The sequence below is a fragment of the Oncorhynchus mykiss genome, chromosome 23 (genome assembly GCF_057628025.1).
Source record: "Oncorhynchus mykiss isolate SJ-2025 chromosome 23, ASM5762802v1, whole genome shotgun sequence".
NCBI classification, from domain to species: Eukaryota; Metazoa; Chordata; class Actinopteri; order Salmoniformes; family Salmonidae; genus Oncorhynchus; species Oncorhynchus mykiss.
In genome coordinates this window covers 8,352,282-8,377,518 of record NC_143044.1, presented here as the reverse complement: position 1 = coordinate 8,377,518, position 25,237 = coordinate 8,352,282, and the positions used below count along the sequence as shown (strand labels likewise).

The window sequence follows — 25,237 nt, the reverse complement described above, 5'->3', positions numbered from 1 at the left end:
TATCATGTGCTTGGCATTTCATTCAGCTCTGAAGCCTCTGAGATATAAAACTTGTGATAGAGGCATTCAAACTAGGTGGTCTGTAAATTATGGCGGTAAAAGTGAAGGTCTGTTAGTTAAGTGGAAATTCTAACATTGTCTCTTTCTTGTCAAAACATATACTCACTCAATTTTTAAGTTAACTGCAGAAGAAGAAGAAGGAAGATGACTTTATTGTCCAAAGTACACAAATATCCAACGGAAATTCTACAGGTATACAAGAGGTAACTTTTGTTTGTACACTGTTGCTAGAGCTTTTCTAGTGTAGTAGTTAGCTAGCAGATTGGCCACTCCAGGGTTCTCTTATGTATTACTTTACCTTTTATTTCTGTAACTTAATGTTCTCTTTTTTTTGTTCACTATCCAAGCTGTAAGGTTGCTTGTTGCTGACCAGCGTCAAGTTTTCTTTCCCTCCTACCTACCTAGGAGTCTCTTTACCTTTATCCATTTTCTAGGATGGTCTCAGGACTAGGTTTTGAACATCCAACATAGCAAAGGTAACACAAGTTCAGCTGAATTATATTTTAAAAAGAGAACATTTTTTATTTTTTGTCACTTTTTGGGAATGATACAGCATTCAATAACAAAGATCTGTGCAATCCAGTGTTGATGTACAGTGTAGTAATTTTGGAAGTTCTGTCACCATACTTTTCTGTGATGTTTCTGTATTATTTCGATCGAAATATAAAATGACGTACATAGGTGACTGTGAGGTGTGCATGTTGTGACATCTGACGTTGTTGAGATAAACATGTAGTGCACAGAGCGTCAAGATCGATGAAAATGCACCCTAAAGATTATTTTCAGAGCTAAAAAAAAAAAATTGCATCTGGGTAAGTTTTTCGTTGTTGTGTGTTTAGTCGCTGAAAGAATGTTTCTTAAAAATAAATGTACACCTGTCATAAGGCTTGTTACTAAACGTACTGCTATTTTCATCGTTTCAATCCTGAAAGATCATCTTTCTATGGTGTGACAATAAACACCAGACTATTATGAAGATATGACTTGTGTCTTTAATTATACATTAGATTGGCAGGCTACTTGAACCTATTCCATGTTGGTACTACTTTGACACGTTTTCAGTGTAACCTGGCTAATACATTGGAAAGTCTACACCCCTTTAAAAAATCAGTTTGCTGCCTTAACATTCAAAAGGGATGCAATTTGATTATTTTACCCCTACAGATCTACGCAACCTACAAATTAAGAAAATCTAAAATACTGATATAATTGCATAAATCTCCACCCCCCCTGAGTTAATACTTGGTGGAAGTGCCGTTGACGGTCATTACAGCTGTGACTAATTTGGAATAAAATTCTACCAACATTGCACAACTCTTAGGGCAACACAGTATAGACATTGTTTTTGTCAAAATTGCACAAACTCATAAATTTGGTTGGGAATCTTTGATGGACAGCGATATTCCAAAAAGCCCTTTTGGGGGGAAAAACTAGTTCTGATTGGCTGGATCTGGCTGCTAAGTCAGACCAGGCCGACCCATGGCTGCGCCCCTGCCCAGTCATGTGAAATCCATAGATTAGGGCCTAATGAATTCATTTCAATTGACTGATTTCCTTATGTGAGTTTGAGTTTATTTTTTACAGAGACCGTGCACATTAATCAACTTTTCAGTAAAAGTGGCAGAAGATATCTCTATTTGGTAAAAGACTAAGTCCATATTATGGCAAGAAAAGCTCAAATAAGCAAAGAGAAACTACAGTCCATCATTACTTTAAGACATGAAGGTCTGTCAATCTGGGAAATTTCGATAACTTTTAAAGTTTACTAGTTCAGTTGCAAAAACCATCAAGTGCTGTGATGAAACTGGCTCTAAATGAGGACCACCAAAGGAAAGGAAGACCCAGAGTTACCTCTGTTGCAGAGGAGAAGTTCATTAGAGTTACCAGCCTCAGAAATTGCAGCCCAAATAAATGCTTCATAGAGTTTAAGTAACAGACACATCTCAACATCAACTGTTCAGAGGAGACTGCAGAGGAGATTGACTGACCATCAGGTCTTCAAAGAAATGACGGACTGTCGTTTCTCTTTGCTTATTTGAGCTGTTCTTGCAATAATATGGACTTAGCCCTATTTGGTAAAATACCATCTTCTGTATATCACCCCCACCTTGTCACAACACAACTGATTGGCTCAAACAAATTAAGAAGGAAATTAATTCCACAAACTAACTTTTAACAAGGCACACCTGTTAATTGAAAGGTGAAAGTCACCTTGAAAGGTTAATTCCAGGTGACTACCTCATGAAGCTGGTTGAGAGAATGCCAAGAGTGTGCAAAACTGTCTTCAAGGAAAAGGGTCGCTAGTTTGAAGAATCTCAAATGTAAAATACATTTTGATTTGTGTAACACTTTGGTTACTACATGTGTTATTTCATAGTTTTGATGTCTAAAATGTTATAATCAGAAAAACGAAAAATCCTTTAAGTAGGTGTGTCCAAACTTTGGACTGGTACTGTGCATGTGTATATATACAGCTCTGTAAAAAAAAATATGAGACCACTGCAAAAGTATCAGTTTCTTTGGTTTTACTGTTTATAGGTACAGTTGAAGTCAGAAGTTTACATACACTTAGGTTGGAGTCATTAAAACTCGTTTTTCAACCACTCCACAAATGTCTTACTAACAAACTATAGTTTTGACAAGTCGTTAGGACATTACTTTGTGCATGACAAGTAATTTTCCCAACAATTGAAAATTATGTCATGGCTTTAGAAGCTTTTAATAGGCTAATTGACAATTTGAGCTAATTGGAGGTGTACCTGTGGATATATTTTAAGGACTACCTTCAAACTTAGTGCCTCTTTGCTTGACATAATGGGAAAACCAAAAGAAATAAGCAAAGACCTCAGAAAAACATTGTAGACCACAAGTCTGGTTCATCCTTGGGAGCAATTTCCAAACGCTTGAAGGTACCACGTTCATCTGTACAAACAATAGTACTCAAGTATAAACTTCATGGGACCACGCAGCCATCATTCCGCTCAGGAAGGAGACGCGTTCTGTCTCCTAGAGATGAACGTACTTTGGTGCAAAAAGTGCAAATCAATCCCAGAACAACAGCAAAGGACCTTGTGAAGATCCTGGTGGCGCAGTGGTTAAGGGCGCTGTGCTGCATCGCCAGCTGTCCCTGGGTTCGCGCCCAGGCTCTGTCGTAACCGGCCGCGACCGTCCGTCCGTGGGGCGACGCACAATTGGCCTAGCGTCGTCCGGGTTAGGGAGGGCTTGGTCGGTAGGGATGTCCTTGTCTCATCGCGCACCAGCGACTCCTGTGGCGGGCCGGGCGCAGTGCTCGCTAACCAAGGTTGCCAGGTGCACGGTGTAGCCTCCGACACATTGGTGCGGCTGGCTTCCGGGTTGGATGCGCGCTGTGTTAAGAAGCAGTGCGGCTGGTTGGGTTGTGTATCAGAGGACGCATTACTTTCAACCTTCGTCTCTCCCGAGTCCGTGCGGGAGTTGTAGCGATGAGACAAGATACTACTACTACAACAATTGGATACCACGAAATTGGGGAGAAAAAGGGGTAAAAAAAAAAAAGATGCTGGAGGAAACAAGTACAAAAGTATTTATATCCACAGTAAAACGAGTCCTATACATTCATACATCCTACATAACCTGAAAGGCCGCTACGCAAGGAAGAAGCCACTGCTCCAAAACCGCCATAAAAAAGCCAGACGGTTTGCAACTGCACATGGGGACCAAAGATTGTTTTTTGGAGAAATGTCCTCTGGTCTGTTGAAACAAAAATAGAACTGTTTGGCCATAATGATCATTATTATGTTTGGAGGAAAAAGATGCTTGCAAGCCTTTCGCTACACTCGCATTAACATCTGCTAACCATGTGTATGTGACAAATAAAATTTGATTTGATTTGATTTGAAGCCGAAGAACACCATCCCAACCGTGAAGCACGGGGGTGGCAGCATCATGCTGTGGGGGTGCTTTGCTGCAGGAGGGACGGCATCATGAGGAGAAAATTATGTGGATATATTGAAGCAACATCTCAAGACTTAAGTTAAAGCTTGGTCGCAAATGGGTCTTCCAAATGGACAATGACCTCAAGCATACTTCCAAAGTTGTGGCAAAATGGCTTAAGGACAACAAAGTCAAGATGTTGTAGGGAGGTCATACAGGCACGTGGAGGCCACACACACTACTGAGCCTCATTTTGACTTTTTAAGGACATTACATCAAAGTTGGATCAGCCTGTAGTGTGTTTTTCTACTTTAATTTTGAGTGTGACTCCAAATCCAGACCTCCACGGGTTGATAAATTTGATTTCCATTGATAATTTTTGTGTGATTTTGTTGTCAGCACATTCAACTATGTAAAGAAAAAGTATTTAATAAGAATATTTCATTCATTCAGATCTAGGATGTGTTATTTTAGTGTTCCCTTTATTTTTTTGAGCAGTGTATATTTACGCTAAGTGTGTCGTCTTGATCGCTGTTGAAAAGTTTGTTTCTGTTGGAGAGTTTCGTCCTCTCTCTCTCCCTCTCTGTCTTGGTTATAGGGGATAGTTCAGAGGGACATTCATTTGTTATAGAATGAATGTTTCGGCGATTGTCGTTCTTCGCATTCAATGATACTGAATTGCTAGCTGCAGACTAGTAATTAATATCAAAGACTTGTTCTTATTCTGTCGGTATCGATAGTCTAAGAGTTTTAACCACGTGGTATGGTTAAAAGATTCAGCAATGGTCTACAACCTTCATCATCCTCTCCTAATGGAGAAAAACATGGTCTGGTGATAATTTCTCAAAGTTGGGTTTTATTCGGAATTGCAGAAAAGGGGCTGTCCCAGGATGCCTGACCCTCAGGGGTGGTCCTCTGATTTAGTTCAAATCAAAAGGGAATTATATTTTCCTTCATTAAACAGTCCAAAATCATATTACACAATGTTACAAACAGTATCATACTCACTCATTCATCTTATACAACAATTAGATGTAAACCTCATATCTGAGGCTAGTATATAAACAGAGTTATGGTAATGTGGCCACACCGTCTCCCATGAGCTTCCTCAAGTTGTAACAAACGGACCAGTTCGTAGCTGGATTCTTCACCGATCTTTTATACTTTCTCTGGAACATGAAATTTGTTTGTACCTCAATTTCTGTGAGGTGGAAGAAATTCCTTTGTGCTCTATGAAAATTTACTCTGCCTCTTATACTGTGGGGCCATGTGGCAGGGTCTTCTCAGGAATTTACGACCTCTCTCTGACCACAGCAGCCTAGTTGAAGGAAGCAAGGGGGAGGCAGGGAGAGGGGGATGGGGCTTGCTATACCCAGAGAGGGCAACGTCATGACACATACTTCCAAAGTTGTGACAAAATGGCTTAAGGACAACAAAGTCAAGGTATTGGAGTGGCCATCACAAAGCCCTGACCTCAATCCAATAGAACATTTGTGGGCAGAACTGAGAAAGTGTGTGCGAGCAAGGAGGCCTACAAACCTGACTCAGTTACACCAGATCTGTCAGGATGAATGGGCCAATATTCACCCAACTTATTGTGAGAAGCTTGTGGAAGGCTACCTGAAATGTTTGACCCACGTTAAACAATTGAAAGGCAATGCTACCAAATACTAATTGAGTGTATGTAAACATCTGACCCACTGGGAATGTGATGAAAGTAATGAAAGCTGAAATAAATCATTCTCTCTACTATTATTCTGACATTTCACTTTCTTAAAATAAAGTGGTGGTCTAACTGACCTAATTTTAATTGGGATTTTATGTCAGGAATTGTTAAAAACTGAGTTTAAATGTATTTGGCTAAGGTGTATGTAAACGTCCGACTTCAAGTGTATGTGTTTGGGTAAAATGAAACATTTTGTTTTTATTCTCTAAACTAATGACAACATTTCTCCCAAATTCCAAATAAAAATATTATCCTTTAGAGCATTGATTTGTGGAAAATGACAACTGGTCAAAATAACGAAAAACATGCAGTGTTATCAGACCTTGAATAATGCAATGAAATTAAGTTGATGTTTATTTTTAAACAACACAATACCAATGTTTAAACTTAGGAAGAGTTCAGAAATCAATATTTGGTGGAATAACCCTGATTTTCAATCACAGCTTTCATGCGTCATGGCATGCTCTCCACCAGTCTTTCACATTGATGTTGAGTGACTTTATGTCACTCCTGGCGCAAAAAAGTCAAGCAGCTTGGCTTTGTTTGATGCTTTGTGACCATCCATCTTCCTTTTGATCACATCCCAGAGCTTTTCAATGGGGTTCAGGTCTGGAGATTGGGCAGACCATGACAGGGTCTTGATCTGGTGGTCCTCCATCCACACCTTGATTGACCTGACTGTGTGGCATGGAGCATTGTCCTGTTGGAAAAAAAATAATCTTCAGAGTTGGGGAACATTGTCTGAGCAGAAGGAAGCAAGTTTTCTTCCAGGACAACCTTGTATGTGGCTTGATTCATGCGTTCTTCACAAAGACAAATCTGCCCGATTCCAGCCTTGCTGAAGCACCCCCAGATCATCACCGATCCTCCACCAAATTTCACAGTGGGTGCGAGACACTGTGGCTGTAGGCCTCTCCAGGTCTCGCACCCACTGTAAAATTTGGTGGAGGATCTCCAGGTCTCGCACCACCCACTGTGGAATTTGGTGGAGGATCAGTGATGAACTGGGGGTGCTTCAGCCTTATTCTAAAATTGATTAAATGCACTTTTTTCCTCAATCTGCACACAATACCCCATAATGACGAAGCGAAAAATGTTTTTTCATACATTTTTGCAAATGTAAGTCCACCTGTGGTAAATTCAATTGATTGGACATGATTTGGAAAGGCACACACCTGTCTATATAAGGTCCAACAGTTGACAGTGCATGTCAGAGCAAAAACCAAGCCATGAGGTCGGAAGAATTGTCCGTAGAGCTCAGAGACAGGATTGTGTCAAGGCATAGATCTGGGGAAGGGTTCCAAAAATGTTCTGTGGCATTGAAGGTCCCCAAGAACACAGTGGCCTCCATCATTCATAAATGGAAGAAGTTTGGAACCACAAAGACATTTCCTAGAGCTGCCCGCCCGGCCAAACTCAGCAAATGGTGGAGAAGGGCCTTGGTCAAGGAGATGACCAAGAACCCAATGGTAACTCTGACAGAGCTCCAGAGTTCCTCTGTGGAGATGGGAGAACCTTCCAGAAGGACAATCATCTCTGCAGCACTCCACCAATCAGGGCTTTATGGTAGGGTGGTCAGACAGAAGGCACTCATCAGTAAAAGGCACATGACAGCCCTCTTGGAGTTTGCCAAAAGGCACCTAAAGACTCTCAGACCATGAGAAAGAAGATTATCTGGTCTGATGAAACAAAGATTGAACTATTTGTCCTGAATGCCAAGCGTCACGTCTGGAGTAAACCTGGCACCATCCCTACGGTGAAGCATGGTGGTGGGAGCATCATGCTTTAGGGATGTTTTTTCAGTGGCAGGGACTGAGAAACTAGTCAGGATCGAGGGAAAGATGAACGGAGTAAAGTACAGAGATCCTTGATCAAAACCTGCTCCATATCGCTCAGGACCTCACACTGGGACAAAGGTTCACCTTCCAATAGTACAGCGACCCTAAGCAAACTTCCAAGACAATGCAGGAGTGGCTTCGGGACAAGTCTCTGAATGTCCTTGAGTGTCCCAGCCAGAGCCCGGACTTGAACCCGGTCGAACATCTCTGGAGAGACCTGAAAAGAGCTGTGCAGTGACGCTCCCCATCCAACCTGACAGAGCTTGAGAGGATCTGCAGAGAGGAATGGGAGAACTTCCCAAATACAGGTGTGCCAAGGTTGTGGCATTATACCCAAGATGACTTAAGGCTGCCAAGGGTGCAGACCCTTTACAAAGTACTGAGTAAAGGGTCTGCATAACAATGTAAATGTAATATTTCAGTTTTAACACATTTTCAAACATTTCTAAAAAACTATTTTTGCTTTGTCATTATTTTGTGTAGATTGATGAGGGGGAAAAAACAATTGAATACATTTTAGAATAAGGCTGTAATGTAACAAAATGTGGATTAAGTCAATGGGTCTGAATACTTTTCAAATGCACTGTATATCTTAATTTGGAAAATGTTCTCTGACTTTTTTAAACTTTTAAAATATGGAGTAAGTTGTGTAGATAGATCTGTAGGGGTAACACATCAAATTCATTTTAAGGCAGAAAAATGTGAGAGAAAAAAGTTCAAGTGGGTGTAGACTTTTTATAGGCACCGTACTCAAATGAATTGCCATAAAAAAAATGTAACCATTATTTTACCAGGTAAATGAACAGAACACATTCTCATTTACAGCAATGACCTGGGGAATAGTTACAGGGGAGAGGAAAGGGGAGGAATGAGCCAATTGTAAACTGGAGATGATTAGGTGGCCATGATGGTATGAAGGCCAGATTGGGAATTTAGCCAAGACACCAGGGTTAACACCCCTACTCTTACGATAAGTGCCATGGGATCTTTACTGACCAAGAGAGTCAGGACAGCTGTTTAATGTCCCATCCGAAAGACAGCACCCTACACAGGGCAATGTCTCCAATAACTGCCCTGGGATATTGGGATAATTTTTTAGACCAGAGTAAAGGGTTCCTCCTACTGGCCCTCCAACACCACTTCCAGCAGCATCTGGTCTCCCATCCAGGGACTGACTAGGACCAACCCTGCTAAACTAGCTTCAGAAGCAAGCCAGTTAGACAAAAGTTAGAGGTTTTGATGATTACACAAATAGAATACAACTCAAACCAAGTGTTTTCACTTTAAACAAAAATGTTACCCCTTTTCAGCCACAAATAGAAACGTCTTACTTGCTTGTATCAATTTGTCTGGGTTTACATTAGACGCATATTATTCAGACCAATACAATGAGGTGTAGAGATATTGAGATGGATTTGGGGCCTGTTATTTTACGGGCGATGGATGGAATTAGTATGGCTCTTGCTATTTTCTTAGTAGTACGGGATTGGGTAGGAGGATTTACAGTATGTAAACCTTTTTCAACCACACACTTCGGCACGGTAGGTGGCGGCATGCATCTTTCACGTTGTTTTGCCGACCGCCAGTAATACCAAAGAAGAAGGTTCAAGCAGGCCGGAAATCACAACAAATTGAGCGCTGAGTTGTTCGTTGAACACTCAAATTCAAATAGCTACATGGTAGCTTGCATTTGTTATCACCAACTGCAGACTGTAAGTAATAATAAAAAAGTAAATGTGCATGAAATCACTGCGGTAGCAAGTAGCTGTAATTGATAGAAAAGGGCCAATTTAACAGTGAAATATGTATCGTGGTCGGCCTCTTCCACCTCGAGGAGGGTACCCGCAGCAGTGCGAGGGCCGTGGTCCTACTCCTGTCCGGCCTTATCCTGGGCCACCGTTTAGAGAAGAAAGAGGCAGGCCCAGACCTCCTTTTCAGGGTTACCATGACGGGCCTCCAGACCCGTACAGGCGTTCTCCACCGCTCAGGAGGTATCCTTCTCCCGGTTCAGTAAGTCAATATTGGGGCAGCGGCCCTCCCCCAAGAGAAGTAAGTGCAATAATCAAGTGCGGGATACTGTCTAGCCGACTAGTCTGCCACTTGCTAATTACATTGGTAAATGTAGCTTTAAAAAAAAAATCGTGCATGTTGTCTGTTTGCATAGCGCATTGGTTAGCTAGCTAACTAGGCTAGTTATCATGACTATTTGTCACTGTTTATTGTTAACCAGCTACAAGCGCAGGTGCAATTTTAATTTACAGTGAAACTGGAAGTTGCCCTGTCCCTTGCATTGGCTCCTATTTCCTTTTCACTGGAGCAATGCATTAATTTGCCGAAATGCTGTGTCTAATAACTTCAAAATCCTGTCAAACTATTTATTGTAATGAAACTGATTACAGTTAAGGGATTTGATTACAAATCTGTTTCTGTCAATAGAGCTCTCATTCTTCTCCCCGTGGTGGCATCCCCACAGACCACAGCCTGGTAATCACTGTGGGCAATGAATTGACTGGACCACCTGGGGCAGGGCTACCCTCAAGAGACTACCCTCCTTACCTGCCAAAGAGGTCCAGTTACGATGGCCCTGACGACCGTGGCCCCAGGAGGCAGAGTCCCAGCAGAGGGAGAAGCCGACATCGTAGTCGCAGCCCGGGAATCAGGGGACGGAGCAAGAGCCGTCCTCGTAGTCGCAGCCCTACAATGGGGGGACAGAGTAAAAGCCGTGCCAGAACTCGCAGCCCTGCAATGGGGGGAAGGAATAAAAGCCGTGCCCGAAGTCGCAGCCCTGCATTGGGGGGACGGAGTAAAAGCCGTGCCCGAAGTCGCAGCCCTGCATTGGGGGGACGGAGTAAAAGCCATGTCCGAAGTCGCAGCCCTGCAATGGTAGGACGGAGCAAAAGCTATGCCCGAAGCCGCAGCCCTGAATTGGGGGGACAGAGTAAAAGCCGGGCCCGAAGCCGCAGCCCTGAAATGGGGGGACGGAGCAAGAGCCGTCCGCCAAGCAGGTCCCGAAGCAGGAGCGGGAGTCGTGGCCAGAGCTATGGACAGACCCGCAGTATAAGCAGAGGAAAGAGTGTTGGTCCACACAAGAGTAGAAGCCGCAGTGTCAGTACCAGCATTAGCTGTAGTAGCAGTAGCAGCAGTAGCAGGAGCAGCAAGGGAGGCGGTAATAAGATAAAGAAGATGAGCAGGTTCAAGGAGCTGGAGTTGGCCCGTCACCACAAAGAGATGGAAGACATGAACATGCCCACAAAGTCCATCCTGAAGAGGCGCATGGACTCTGAGACTGACTCCCCCCCATTTGTGCAGGTAGGGGACATATGCCATTTTATTGTGTGTTTAATTAATTATGTAGTATATAGCTGTGTCGTGTATTACCGATCTTCATACTCATTCTAACCCTGTCATCCCACAGTTACCTTTTTTCTTTTATCTAAATGATTATCATGATTAATTTGTTCAACATATATTGTTCTTTCGTTTTTTGTTTTGCAGAACAGTGATTCTCCAAGAGTTACCCCTGGTGCTGAGGCAGAGCGTCTCCTCTCAGCTATGAAAGGCATGGACCCTAACATGTTGGCCACCATGCTGGGAGAACTGAGAGATGATCCACGCATGGCCCAGGGCAGACTTGATCCCAGTGGGATTGCAGGGATCCTTGGCTTGTTGGGAGGTGCATCTGCACCGCAAGAGGAGAAAAGGAAGAGGGTACCAGACATTGATGATGAGGAGAAGTTCCTTTATGGCGATGAAGATGATCTAGAGAAGGGCAGGTCTCAGACTCCAGCAGGAGTTCCCCGTCAACAACACAGTCTGTCAGAGCTCTATGGTGATATTATGAGTGAGCCGGCAAGCTATGGCGCCTCACAGCACCTAGAGGCCCATCCTGGTATTGTCGATCAGAGAAGCTCTCGTCAGCAACAGGTGAACATGAGGTATCAGCATCAAAGTAGGTCCTCTGCCACCCCTGACCATAATATCAAGGTTGAAGAGCCTAATGACTACCCACTAGGAACAGGATCACTGGAAGGGAAGGAGAAGCAAGACGTGGAGGAGTACGAGAAGATCCAGGACCTCCTCAAAACCATTGGGCTGGATCTGGGGGTGACGGAGATCAGCAAGATGGCTGCCAGGACTCAGGAGCGTCTGCATGGAAAGAGGCCCCCTCCGAAACCCCCTTCCCCTTGTCCTGGGAGGAGGCGGGGTCACCGTGACTCTTCAAGAAGCTCAGGCAGGAGCAGGGGCATGCATAATAGCCACAGTGGGAGCAGCTCCAGCAGTGGTAGCAGTCATAGCGAAAGCAACAGCCCGAGTCGTAGCAGGAGCCTGAGCAGCAGCCTTGATAACAGAAGGAGCCAGAAGAAGTCACCCCCATCTGACAGACGCAGCACCCATGGGAAGACTCGAGGCAGCGGAGAGGTGAAGACTGAAACTACTCCAGTGACACCCACCCACCCTTCTATCTCCATATCTGCCTACGCCCAAGCCCAGACACATGGTCTGGTACCACCCAACTATCCACCTCATGGCTTTGGGCAGTATGGGAACTGGCCGTACATGCCCCAACAGTGGCCGATGTACCCACCTCCATCTATGGGTATGCTTCCTCAATCTCCCATTGAAGATTTTCCGAAAGCCCCGCCGTTTGACAGACCATACTTGAACGTCATCCAGCCAGAGTTACACCAGGGGGGTGAAAGACAAGGTGAGAACAAACCATTGAATAAGTGGATGTTTAATTACTTGTTCATTCCTCTTCAATAAATACATTTGGTTGGTGATCAATGAAACTGCAGCACGTACGGTGCTTTCGGAAAGTATTCAGACCCCTTCTCTTTCCCCACATTTTGTTATGTTACAGCCTTATTCTAAAATGGATTAAATCAAAGCATGTTCCTCATCAATCTACACACAATACACCATAATAACAAAGCAAAAACAGTTTTTTAAACATGTTTTCGTTCTCCCCAATTTTGTGGTAACCAATTGGTAGTTAGTCTTGTCCCATTGCTGAAACTCCCGTACGGACTCGGGAGAGGCGACGGTCTAGAGCCTTGCATCCTCTGAAACACAACCCAACCAAGCCGCACTGCTTCTTGACACAATGTCTTCTTAATCCGAAAGCCAGCCACACCATTGTGTCAGAGGAAACACTGTAGACCGTGTCAGTGTGCATTGCTCTCGGCTTGATGGGACAAGAACATCCCTGCTGGCCAAACACTCCCCTAACCCGGACGACGCTGGGCCAATTGTGCGCCACCCCATGGGTCACCCGGTCGCAGCCGGCTGCGACAGAGCCTGGACTCGAACCAGGATCTCTAGTGGCACAGCTAGCACTGCGATGCAGTGACTTAGAACCTCTGCGCCACTCGGGAGGCCCCTTTTTAGACAGATGTATTGAAAATAAAAACAGAACTACCTTATTGTCATAACTATTCAGACCCTTTGCTACAATACTTTGTGTCCATTGAGTCCACCTGTGGTAAATTGAATTGATTGGATATGATTTGGAAAGGTACACACCTGTCCAGATAAGATCCCATAGTTGACAGTGCATGTCAGAGCAAAAACCAAGCCACGAGGTCGAAGAAATTGTCCGTAGAGCTCCTAGACAGGATTGTGTCGAGGCACAGATCTGGGGAAGGGTACCAAAATATTTCTTCAGCATTTAAGGTCCCCAAGAACACAGTGGCCTCCATCATTCATAAATGGAAGAAGTTTGGAGCCACCAAGACTCTTCCTAGAGCTGGCCAAACTGGGCAATCGAGGAAGAAGGGTCTTGGTCAGGGAGGTGACCAAGAACTCGATGGTTACTCTGACCAAGCTCCAGAGTTCCTCTGTGGATATAGGAGAACCTTCCAGAAAGACAACCATCTCTGCAGCATTCCACCAATCAGGCCTTTATGGTAGTGGCACATGAGAGCCCGCTAGGAGTTTGCCAAAAGGCACCTAAAGGACTCTCAGACCATGAGAAACATGATTCTTTGGTCTGATGAAGATTGAACTCTTTAGCCTGAATATCAAGTGTCACGTCTGGAGGAAACCTGGAACCATCCCTACTGTAAAGCATGGTGGTGGCAGAAGCATGCTGTGGGGGATGTTTTTCAACTGCAGGGACTGGGAGACTAGTCAGGATCAAGGGAAAGATGAACGGAGCAAGGTATAGAGAGATCCTTGATGGAAACCTGCTCCAGAGTGCTCAGTACCTCAGACTGGGGTGAAGGTTCACCTTCCAACAGGACAACGATCCTAAGCACACAGCCAAGACAATGCAGGAGTGGCTTCGGGACAAGTCTGAATGTCCTTGAGTGGCCCAGCCAAAGCTCAGACTTGAACCTGATCGAACACAAGCATTTCACTACACTCACATTAACATCTGCTAACCATGTATATGTGACAAATACATTTGATTTGATTTGACATCTCTGGAGAGACTTGAAAATAACTTTGCAGCAACACTCCCCATCCAACCTGACAGAGCTTGAGAGGATCTGCAGAGAAGAATGGGAGAAACTCTCCAAATACAGGTGTGCCAAGCTTGTAGCGTCATAACCAGGAAGACTCAAGGCTGTAATCGCTGCCAAAGGTGCTTCAACAAAGTACTGAGTAGAGGGTCTGAATACTTATGTGAATGTGATATTTAATTTACATTTTTTTATTTTAATACATTTGCAAAAAAGTTCTAAACCTGTTTTTGCTTTGTCATAATGGGGGAATTTGTCAATTTGATGAGAAAATAAGTAATCTTAGAATAAGGCTGTAATGTAACAATGTAAAAAGTCAAGTGATCTGAAAATACTGTAAGCTGTAGTTTTAATGATGTAACTCCTGTCTAATTTTGCACATTATTCCTGTATAGCATCATCAAAGATGGCCGCTCAGGATAATGGCAAGGACAGGAGGGTTTTAGAAGAGAGAAATAATGAAAGCCAAAAACAAAAGGTGGAGTATTCAGCTATCCACTTAAATTCAAATGAAGCCTACAGTATTGTCATTTGATGCTGTTTTGGCATACACTAGTTCTCTAATGATTCACCTGCATTCTGTAGGTTCTTGAAGAACGTGAAAAACTGAGAAGAGACCGAGACATCCGCATGAAGAAGAAAGATTATCTCATGAAGGAACTGGAGAGATTGCGAAAACAGCAAGGTACTTCAATCATCTCAAAGCCTTTTCTATATTTGTTAATTACATTTAAAAATAAAAATGTATTCAGGAGGTTGTTGCACAGTTGGATACATTTTTCATTGTTGACTTTGTAGGGGAACTGCTGCGCAAAAAGCGGCGTGAAAAGGATGGCCATAAGGACCCGTTACTGTCAGAGATCAGTCGGCTGCAGGAAGAGGTCATGTCTCAGATTGCTGTGCTCCGCAACGAGCACGAGGTAGCAGAGAAGAAACGATGCGAGCTTGACAAAGTGGCTCTTATTCTCGGTCTACAACCAACTGACAAGCCCCGGCGAGAGGGTCGGGCTTCTGGAGACCTTGAGCATCCAACACACCCACCACCTCCAGACAAGGAGAAGAAACAGGAGCACGCTCGAAGCCGAGAGGTATCACCTGGGGTCCAGGCCTCTGTCAAGGTAGAATTCCGTAAGCTGCTCCAGGCACAAGCCAGAGAGCTGAAGTACTGGTAAAACCTTAGAAAAACATGTACATTGTTGCTGCAGAAATGTAATTATTCTGCAGAAAGTGACAGGTCAACGTTGCTTTATTTCACGATATGAGTCTAAATGACATAAGTAACTATTCAAAAGGTACGGTTTTGATTTAAATGTATACTTGCCCTGGTCTGATTCATTAAATACCAGTAAGCAGTAATTGCGCTACATGACCAAAAGTATGTGGACACCTTCTCGTTGAACATCTTATTCCAAAATCATGGGCATTCATATGGAGTTGATCCCCCTTTTGCTGCTATAACAACCTCCACTCTTCTGGGATGGCTTGCCACTAGATGTTGGAACATTGATGCGGGGACTTGGTTCCATTCAGCCACAAGCATTAGTGAGGTTGGTCACTGATGATGGTCGATTAGGCCTGACTTGCAGTTGGTGTTCCAATTCATCACAAATATGTTCGATGGGGTTGAGGTCAGGGCTCTGCAGGCCAGTCAAGTTCATCCACACCGATCTTGACAAACCATTTCTGTATGGACCTCGCTTTGTGCATGGGGGCAATGTCATGCTGAAACAGGAAAGGGCCTTCCCCAAACTGTTGGCCCAAAGTTGGAAGCACAGAGTCATCTAGAATGTCATTGTATGCCAAGATTTAAGATTTCACTGGAACTAATGGGCCTAGCCCAAATCATTAACAGCCTCAGACCATTATTCCTCATCCACCAAACTTTACAGTGGTCACTATACATTGAGGCAGGTTGCGTTCTCCTGGCATCTGCCAAACCCATATTTGTCTGTCGGACTGCCAGATGGTGAAGCGTGATTCATCACTCCAGAGAACGAGTTTCCACTGCTCCCGAGACCAATGGTGTCGAGCTTTACACCACTCCAGCTGACGCTTGGCATTGTGCATGGTGATCTTAGGCCATGGAAACCCATTTCATGAAGCTGCTGACAAACAGTTATTTAGCCAGCAGCATACCACCCTGCATACCACTGCTGGCTTGCTTCTGAAGCTAAGCAGGGTTGGTTCTGGTCAGTTCCTGGATGGGAGACCAGATGCTGCTGGAAGTGGTGTTGGAGGGCCAGTAGGAGGCACTCTTTCCTCTGGTCTAAAAATATATATGCCCCAGGGCAGTGATTGGGGACATTGCACTGTGTAGGGTGCCGTCTTTCGGATGGGATGTTAAACGGATGTCCGGACTCTCTGAGGTCATTTAAGATCCCATGGCACTTATGGTAAGAGTAGGGGTGTTAACCCTGGTGTCCTGGCTAAATTCCCAATCTGGCCCTCAAACCATCACGGTCACCTAATAATCACCAGTTTACAATTGGCTCATTCATCCCCCTCCTCTCCCCTGTAACTATTCCCCAGGTTGTTGCTGCAAATGAGAACGTGTTCTCAGTCAATTTACCTGGTAAAATAACAGATTTTTTTTTTTTTTTGCTGACGTTGCTTCCAGAGGCAGTTTGGACCTCGGTAGTGAGTATTGCAACTGAGGACAGAGCTTGTGTGGCCTACCACTTTGCGGCTGAGCCGTTGTTGCTCCTAGACTTTTCCACTTCACAATAGCAGCACATACAGTTGGTTGGGGTAGCTCTAGCAGGGCAGAAGTTTTATGAACTGACTAGTTGGAAAGGTGGCATCCTATGACAGTGCCACGTTGAAAGTCATTGAGCTCTTCAGTTTGTCCATTCGACTGCCAATGTTTGTCTATGGCAATGTCATGTCTGTGTGCTCAATTTTCTACACCTGCCAGGAACGGGTGTGGCTGAAATAGCCGAATCCTCTAATTTGAAGTGTGTCCACATACTTTTGTATATAAAGTGTACTTTGAATACCTGGCATTCAGCCTTTTGCTTATACATCATAGATGGGGTTAAACAATGTGTGGTGCACATACTGCTCAGGCTTACCTGGACAGACCGTGTGCTATGTCATCTGTTGTTGTTGTCCAAGAGGCAGAGTTTGACTCCTCGGTTTAAAAGTTCCCTCTTTGTATGCCAATGTCTGACCCAACTAATCTCAAAACTGGTCTACAAATGCATGCATGTTTACAAATGATTGTGTTTTAAACCTGCAACTTATGTGGAAACCTGTTCAGTTTCATATGGCAAACAGTTGTGATTTAAGCATAGGGTTACATCTTCTCTGATGTCTCACCCTCACAGTATTTATTTATGAAAGACCACCACCATGTCAAACTTTTTCTCTGAAAGAGTTTCTGGAGATGCCACAGTCAGGTAAGATGTTTGTTAGAAGCTTGGATGTAGGGTATTTACTTTCATGGATTGAAAGATTAACATCATTCTTTGTAGTTTAACTGTCATTTCATAAGAGCATTTTCACCATCAACATGTAGGCTAGCTAGGAGATCAGCGATTAGTTGGGATGAAGACTTTGCATACAGAGAGGGATCCCAATAATGTGGACTGTTTTAATCCTTTCCACTGGATCAAATTATTTCTAATTTGTTAATAGGGTGATGGTGTATCTCTAATTTATTAGAACACTTAAACATGGGTATTCAATTAAAATAATTGTTGTTACATATTTTCCATATCCAATATTTGAAGATGAGAATACATGAAAGTCAAATGGATCTCATTGGAAACTCAACTCTGAATTGTAGCTGTTTTGTTGCGAGGAGTAAATCTCCTGAAATATCCTATTTTATGTTTTTCCACTCCACTCATGGTCTCTGAACAACACTCATCGAGCACTCATTTCTCACAACTTTTTTGCTCAACTCACAGATCAGTATTTAAAATGTAATTTTGACCATTAATTGGAGGAGATAAGCGTACAAGAATATGACAATGCGAGTCAAATATTAGCCTTAAAAACAGGATTCTCTGACATAACCTGAGTAACTCCCTCAAGGCTGGAACACAGATCTCCTATGTTGTCAAGGTGAGCGTTTTTGAAATTTCAATGTTTGGGGAACATCGTAAAATTCTCTTTGTTTTGTCGTTTTAATACCGTGTTTCAGTATTTTTTTTTTGCCTGCTTCCTCTAGGCTTATTTAGCTCTTTTGCTGACTTGTGTAACTTCTGTTCTTCATTAGGCAGCATCATTGTCCATAAGAGCCTCTACTAAGAAATCCCCAGCCAGTACCCAGCCTCCTGAGCATCCAGCAGACCTGTTTGAATACTATGACGCTGGGAACCACTGGTGCAAAAGCTGCAATGTCACTTGTGGTTCCATGTTCGATTTTTTCACACACTTGCACAGCAAATCGCACCGAAAGGTTTGTGTACCATTTATAGAATGTTCCAATAAGACTCCAGCTCCAGCAGTTCCGGAGTCTTGCTGTGGAACTTGTCACATAACGTACAGACTACAGAGAACAAGCAAAAGGCTACGCAATAAAGAAATGTGTTAGCTAGACAGTGTTGCTTAATGTACAAGTCTTTAATCATACATTTGCGATTGAGTGGTCAGGTAGCCGTGCTGTTCATGCCTTTACCAGCACAGCTGGAGCTCAAGATAATCAATTAAATTGCATGGCCGGAACTAATATTTAATAATGAATTATGACCTAGCATTGTGTCATTGTTTTGGGAAAGGTATCATCATCCAATTCAACACTTCAGTTCATCCTGTCTAGCTAGCTAGATAGTGAAGTTTACATTTAACTTAATAATTAAATTGCTATTTATTGAACACTTGGATGGACACATCTCTTTACAGGCCCTGTTAGCTATGAAGTCCGCTAGCTAGCTAGTTAGCTACCTTGAAATGAACGCAGCAGACTCCTGGATGTGTTGTGGAAATCGGCAAGGATTCTTGTGCTCTCTGCTAAGGACTTATTGGCTGCAGCTGGACCCTTCTTGGTCGTTCAGTCAGTGACTTGAAGAGCTTTTGTTTACTATCATGAAAATGCGGTCTCCTGTTTTTGTTCTTTGTCCCCATATCTGGTTGAATTTCCTTTACCTTTCCAATGTGGCATTTTTTGTTTTTTTGAATTGTGCAGTCTTGTATTTTTACAGCAAATTGTTTATGCATTCTTTTTTCATTGGCACTGTGCAGACTCAGGATCCTTACAATCGACCATGGACGTCAAGTTCCTCCAACAATGAGATTAATAAGATTTACTCTTCAGGGGAGAAAATGACTAAACCTGCTAAAGGTACAAACTTGAATTTCTGTTTTTATACATTTCCCTTTTTCTAAATATTTGTAATGTACTGTTAAATGTTGTTAGCAATCTTTTACTTTTAGGCTCTTTGTGCTGGATCACTGCCACAGTTTGCAGTCACTGAATACAAAACTATGCATAAGAAGTAAGAAATAAACATTGATTTCTATATGCAATGTAAAGGGGGTCATTTTGGGCAACCGTTAGTCAATTACAAATGTTGTTTATATGTCCATGTTTACTGAATGTACTTATACTCTCCAAGTAACGGACCTACATTTTATAACAATCTACTTTTATAACAGGTTCTTCCATGGAGAGCACAGTAAAGGTAATAATCAATGATTGTTTCCTGTGACCATTAGGTATTTTTAAAAACCTCTCTCTCTTTTTCTCTCATAGGATCTGAGTTTTTGGTGCCTGTGAGGGGATATTATTGCCAGCTGTGCGAGGAGTTTTACGGGGATGCAATTTGTGCTGAAGATCATGCCACGAGTCATACTCACAATGAGAAATACAAGGTAGGCCATTACTAGTTGGGAGTAGGATATTATTTCACTAGGGCTACATTAAGGATGTTTACAAATGTGAAATTCGGAAACCTGGTTCGGTTTCCTGCTGCGTTTTGTTATTGCTTTGTGCACACAGTAGTCTTTTGTCTACTTTGCAGGCCTATGATCAAATAGTATCTGAAATGTTTAAAAGGAGCTTGCCTGGTGCAATAGAAATCATAAAATAGTACCTCATTTGACACCCCAGGCAGGCTCAAGCAAAGTATTTAAAATACTATTTGAACCCTGGTCTGCTACTTTGGATAACTTAGACATGTATCATTTTGTAATTTAGGTGAACTATGTTTTCCTACAGTAGAGGTTGCAATACAAGTTTAAGTATGTTCACCTAGCCACTGTCACCAACTGCTAATTTAAGCATTTTCTAAAATCATTTAAAGTCTAAAGTTCAATGACTTGGTTTGAATTTATGAGATGATTTGGGCATGAAATTTCATACATGCTAATATTGGGTACATTGATTAACGTTGTTTTTTGGTTAGAAAATTCTGTTAGTGTTTGGTGTTGGTGGCTAGGTAAACAAACTCATTGTGGATTGCACTCTGTCCTTGTCCATACACTGCCAACAAGGTAAGAACTCTTGGATGAACTGTCCCTTTAAGTCTAATTTTAGGGACAGTTTTTATTTTGTATTATTATTATTTTTTACTTTAATGATTTACCTATGTGTTTGGTCCTTCTGCTAGAAACGAATGTATGAGTATCCACTCTACGAACAGAGAAGGAACCTGGATCGTCAGGCTGGACTCACGTTGGAAGTTGGTGACAAAAAGCACTCTGAGCTCAAACGCAAACACGAAGAGGAAGAATCCAAAAAGAGCAAAGAGAAGGAGGAAGGGAAACATAAACGCAGCAAAAAGGACAAGGGAAAGGACAATGAGAAGTTCAAACACATGGAGAAAGAGGGGAAGGCGAAGCACAGCAAAAAGGAGAAGTACAAATATTACAAGAGGGAGGAGGAGGAGGAGGAAGAGAGGGCCAAGTATAGCAAAAAGGAGGAAGACGAGAGGTCTTTGTACAGCAAGAAAGAGGAGAGATATAAACATTGCAAGGAGGGGGAAGAGTGGCCCAAGTACAGTAAGAAGGATGAAGAGAGATACAAGCATAGCGAGGAGGAGGAGTGGTTAAAAAATCGCAGGGAGGAGGAAGAGAGGCCTAGGTCTAGCAGGGTAGAGGAGAGACCCAAGTTTAGTTGGAGGCATAATGAGGAGGAGGAAGACCGGTCCAGATATGGTAAGGGGAAAGAGCCCAACCCCAAATATAGCAAGAAAGAGGAGGCGAGGTGTAGATCAGAGAGGGAGGATGGGAAACCTAAGAATGAAAAGGAGGAAAGACAATCAAGGAAAGACCAGGTGGAGCGTCAAAGGGAAGAGGAGAAGTCAGGATCTAAAAAGCAGTCTGAGCCTGAGAAACCCGGTGAGCCTCCCAAAGTGTTCTGTGGGCCTAATCCAGCATTGAGAGCAAAGCTGCGCAAGAAAAGTGAGGAAACAACCAAAGTAGAGCCAAAGGCTCCGTCTGCTTTTGGCAAGTTCAGTTGGAAGAAAAAACTAGAAAATGAGCTTGCGAAGGAGGCCGAGAGAGTGGCTGCTGAGTTCCTGAAGGAAGATGAGGCAGATGCTGAAGAGGATGACGACCCGGATGCGTTTTCAAAGTCTGTGGCCGCAGCCAAGAGCATTGCTATCAAGCTGTCAGGAAAGACAGTCATCCCCCCAACTAACACATGGGTACCCTTCAACTCTGGGAAAATACGCCCAAACCTTCCTGCTCCCTCCGTGGTCCTGAGAAAGTCCTCCGGACTTGGGCCCTGGGTCTATGCTAAACCGGCCCCTCTCAACACCTTCCCCTCTATCAAACCACCCGGTGCCAGTGGAGAGACGCCTCTGCCTGTCATACAGAACCAGCCTATAAAGGACCCTGTACTGGCAGCAGACATCATTTCCAAGGCGTTCTGTGGTGAGGAACTGGAGTCAGCAGATGGCACCTGGAAGCCAGGTCCCCATTTTACACCAGACAAAAAGAAAGCTTCCACAATGGAGTCTGTTAGTCAAGCCCCCACGTCCACTCCTTCAGCAGTGATGTCGGAGTTCAAGACTCCCCTGCCTCCCCCACCTGTCCTGATAATGATGACCATGGAGTCGGATGTATCTGCACCAGGAGTCCCTGAGAGTGAGCAGAATGTCCCAGTGATGGTCACACCCCCTCCTTTCATGCAGAGACCCCCAAGTGAGGTGATGAAGAAATCAGAAAAACCGAAGTCTAGCCTAGCTGCCGCAAAAGCACAAGATTTATTTGACATATTTTATAGCAGCAGTACCACATCCACCACCAGCACTGCCATGTCCACTAAAGCAGTCATAGAGTCCAAAGCTGCTCCGAATTACTTAAAGAGCAGCGAAACCTTGGAGGCTACGGCCCCACAAACAGAGCAAATCCAAACGGAGCTCCCAGCTCTTGACAACAGTAACACCATTGAAACGGACACAAAGGAGTCAATGGAGACTGAGCGTGGGTCTGACCCACAGCCCAAGGAAGATGCGCCTGAGAATGCCCCCATACAATTGGATAACCCATCAGATACTCTGGGTATCTCAACGGAGACCCTGGATCTCCCAACAGAAGTGCTGGGCTTAGAGCTGTTTGATTTAAATTTTGATTAACAGATCCCGCTAGAACGCAGGCCATTGGAGGGTGGGTATTTTAGGTAGTTGATGGGATTAGGGTGTACATTAGAGGGGAACAAATAGTAACCAACACATCCCTCTCATTAGAAAACTAAGCCCTGTTGCCTTGGGCAGGTTGATGTTTATTGTCATGAATCTTGCCCTGGAGGCAGAACTGAGTGATTTCCGTTAGATGGGCCAACTGCAAAGTCATAATTGGCTATATCGTAAAAATGTAAGGTTATATATTATGACTTTGTGGCTGTGCCACCTAGTGACCACTGCAGAGTTGCCTCCAGTACATAAATCATCCCAATAAATGCCAACCTGCGTAATATAGTGGCAGAACTTGAATGGATAAGGAAATCAAACTTCCACTGAAAGATATGAGACGTTCTTAAGTGATGAATCTTCAGAAATGTTGAAGCTTGTGCTGCAGTTCTTTTTGTGTTGAATAATTTCTTCATTCATCTCAACTTTTCTTTACTTAAGGTAACGTACAGTACCATGCTTATTGATTACTATACTTTTGTGTGTATCCATGTTCAGCCTCTTAAGCAAGTAGTTATTTTCTCTTTAAATGATTGAATGGTATTTTAATACAGGAACAAGAGAAAAAGTTCAAAGAAAACAGCATTTGGTAAGGTAGTGCAGCATGGACCAAAATACCTGAACAATGTTTTATTTTACAATTGTGCCATGTAATATCTGTCACTCTTTACAGCACCCTCCAGAAAAGAAGATGTGGAATATATATGTATATATACTCATGTACATAACCTTGGAATTGTTGCTCCTTTTAAAAAAAAAATTGAACTTTCCATTGGTTCACTGACTGTACTATGCGCAATGCTATTCTGTGTTAGTTAGTGAAAATAATCAAACTGGTTGTCCCTTTTAAATGTTGTTGCTAAAGTAGAATTCAAATAAATGTCAGTGACCACAACATTTTCTCTTATTTCTCAGACCTTGTAGTCGGACCCTGTAACCATAAAGCATCACTATGGTATGCCCCTTGCAGTCGAAAGGAATTCTGAAGAAAAACCTCACTATGAGTGTCTGCAACGGGCAACTCTGAAATGAACAGGACAATGTTAATATACAGTGGCTTAGGAAAGTATTCAGACCCTTTGACTTTTTCTACATTTGCCTTATTCTAAAATTGATTCAATATAGATTTTTTTCAATCTACACACACTACCCCATAATGACAAAGCAAAAACAGGTTATTAGATTTTTTTTCTAATTTATAAAAAAAAAAAGTGACATTTACATAAGTATTCAGACCCTCACCTTTGACAAGCTTGGCACAGTTTCTCCCATTCTTCTCTACAGATCTCCTCAATCTCTGTCAGTTTGGATGGGGAGCGTTGCTGCACAGGTATTTTCAGGTCTCTCCAGAGATGTTCGATCGGGTTCAAGTCAAGGCTCTGGCTGGGCCACTCAAGGACATTCAGAGACTTGTCCCGAAGCCACTCCTGCGTTGTCTTGGCTGTGTGCTTAGGATCGTTGTCCTGTTGGAAGGTGAACCTTCACCCCAGTCTGAGGTCCTGAGCGCTCTGGAGCAGGTTTTCATCAAAGATCTCTCTGTACTTTGCTCCGTTCATCGTTCCCTCGATCCTGACTGGTCTCCAAGTCCCTGATGCTGAAAAACATCCCCACAGCATGATGCTGCCAGTACCATGCTTCACTGTAGGGATGGTGCCAGGTTTCCTCAAGTCGTGAAGCTTGGCATTCGGGCCAAAGAGTTCAATCGTGGTTTCATCAGACCAGAGAATCTTGTTTCAATCAATTTTAGAATAAGGCTTTAACCTGACAAAATGTGAAAAGTCAAAGGGTCTGAATAATTTGCAAAGGCACTATTAAATTAATGATGGACGTCATTGTGTGTCCAATTAGTCTGACCTGACAGCGATTTCTTTATTTTCCTTCATTTTTTTCTTCTGCAGAACCTATATAAGTAACATAGCAAAGGTGAGAGCAGTCTAGTTATTCTGTTTGCTACTTTAAGAATGATATAATTCTGAGTGCCAGTGATTGGCCTTGATCAGATGTCTGGCAAAAAACATCTGAAGTTTCTACTAAATGTAATTTTCAATAAAGCCTGCTGGGACATCAGTCTTCACTTCAGAAAAGGTAAGGCCACTTGTATCAACAATGAAGATATGATGTTCCTGTAAATGTGCTGTGGAAGGTGGATAGAATTTAAGGCAATACAACCTATACATAAAGTGAATTGATGTACTTGCTATGCTAATCCAGGGACAGGATATCAGAGGATGTTGCTGTTCTGTCTCATAATACGGTCTACAATGTCACTGAATTATTCAGCTGTACTGAAATGCCCATTTCTATTCATTTATTACACTGACTGTGTTTCACTCTCGCCAATGATACCATATGTGAATAATTGCTCATTGTCTGGTCTACGGAAACATGGCCTCAAATGTTTGGTTTATTTACCTGTATGTATTTGATTTAAACCTTGCACAAACCAATGTCATTTCATTTGCCAAATAAAATATTTTGAAGGCAAACCCATTGTCATATTGATAATGTCACGTGTGAAAAAAGTATACTGATCAATGCCAATAACGTGCTTACAAACCTTTTACAAATTAGGCACATTTTGACATCCTTTCCCAAGCACAGACATGTGATTCCTCTTTCGCCCCGAAGGAAGTATGGAACATGTCCCGTAGGTGGTGC

At 43.0% G+C, this 25,237-nt stretch overlaps 1 protein-coding gene across 5 annotated transcripts; it reads left to right on the top strand.

Annotated features, from left to right (window-relative positions):
- The first annotated feature begins 9,062 nt into the window (after positions 1-9,062).
- On the top strand, positions 9,063-23,474 carry LOC110502365 (zinc finger protein 318). Of its 5 annotated transcripts, none has more exons than XR_016490942.1 (11): positions 9,063-9,585; positions 9,973-10,845; positions 11,032-12,241; positions 14,396-14,478; positions 14,586-14,685; positions 14,799-15,118; positions 18,223-18,405; positions 19,188-19,287; positions 19,380-19,441; positions 19,699-19,817; positions 20,555-23,474. XR_016490942.1 is itself a non-coding variant. In XM_090216696.1 (11 exons), exons 1-9 carry the CDS (start codon positions 9,340-9,342, stop codon positions 19,418-19,420), a joined length of 3,156 nt encoding a protein of 1,051 aa, XP_090072822.1. In that variant the 5' UTR covers positions 9,063-9,339; the 3' UTR covers positions 19,421-19,441; positions 19,602-19,627; positions 19,699-19,810. The 5 variants fall into 5 exon arrangements, 4 of the variants coding, with proteins under 4 accessions (XP_090072822.1, XP_036815564.2, XP_021436004.3 ...); XM_090216696.1 differs by lacking the exon at positions 20,555-23,474 and adding an exon at positions 19,602-19,627 and having other exon boundaries at positions 19,699-19,810; XM_036959669.2 differs by lacking the exon at positions 19,380-19,441 and having other exon boundaries at positions 14,799-15,088.
- The last annotated feature ends 1,763 nt before the right edge of the window (positions 23,475-25,237 follow it).

What these genes read in the sequence shown, in the direction of transcription:
- LOC110502365 (XM_021580329.3), top strand. Translation starts at nt 9,340, where the DNA reads ATGTATCGTGGTCGGCCTCTTCCACCTCGAGGAGGGTACCCGCAGCAG. An exon ending in GCGGCCCTCCCCCAAGAGAA is followed by an intron (nt 9,586 to 9,972) that starts GTAAGTGCAATA and finishes TTCTGTCAATAG; the next exon opens with AGCTCTCATTCTTCTCCCCG. An exon ending in ACAGCAAATCGCACCGAAAG is followed by an intron (nt 18,406 to 19,187) that starts GTTTGTGTACCA and finishes GGCACTGTGCAG; the next exon opens with ACTCAGGATCCTTACAATCG.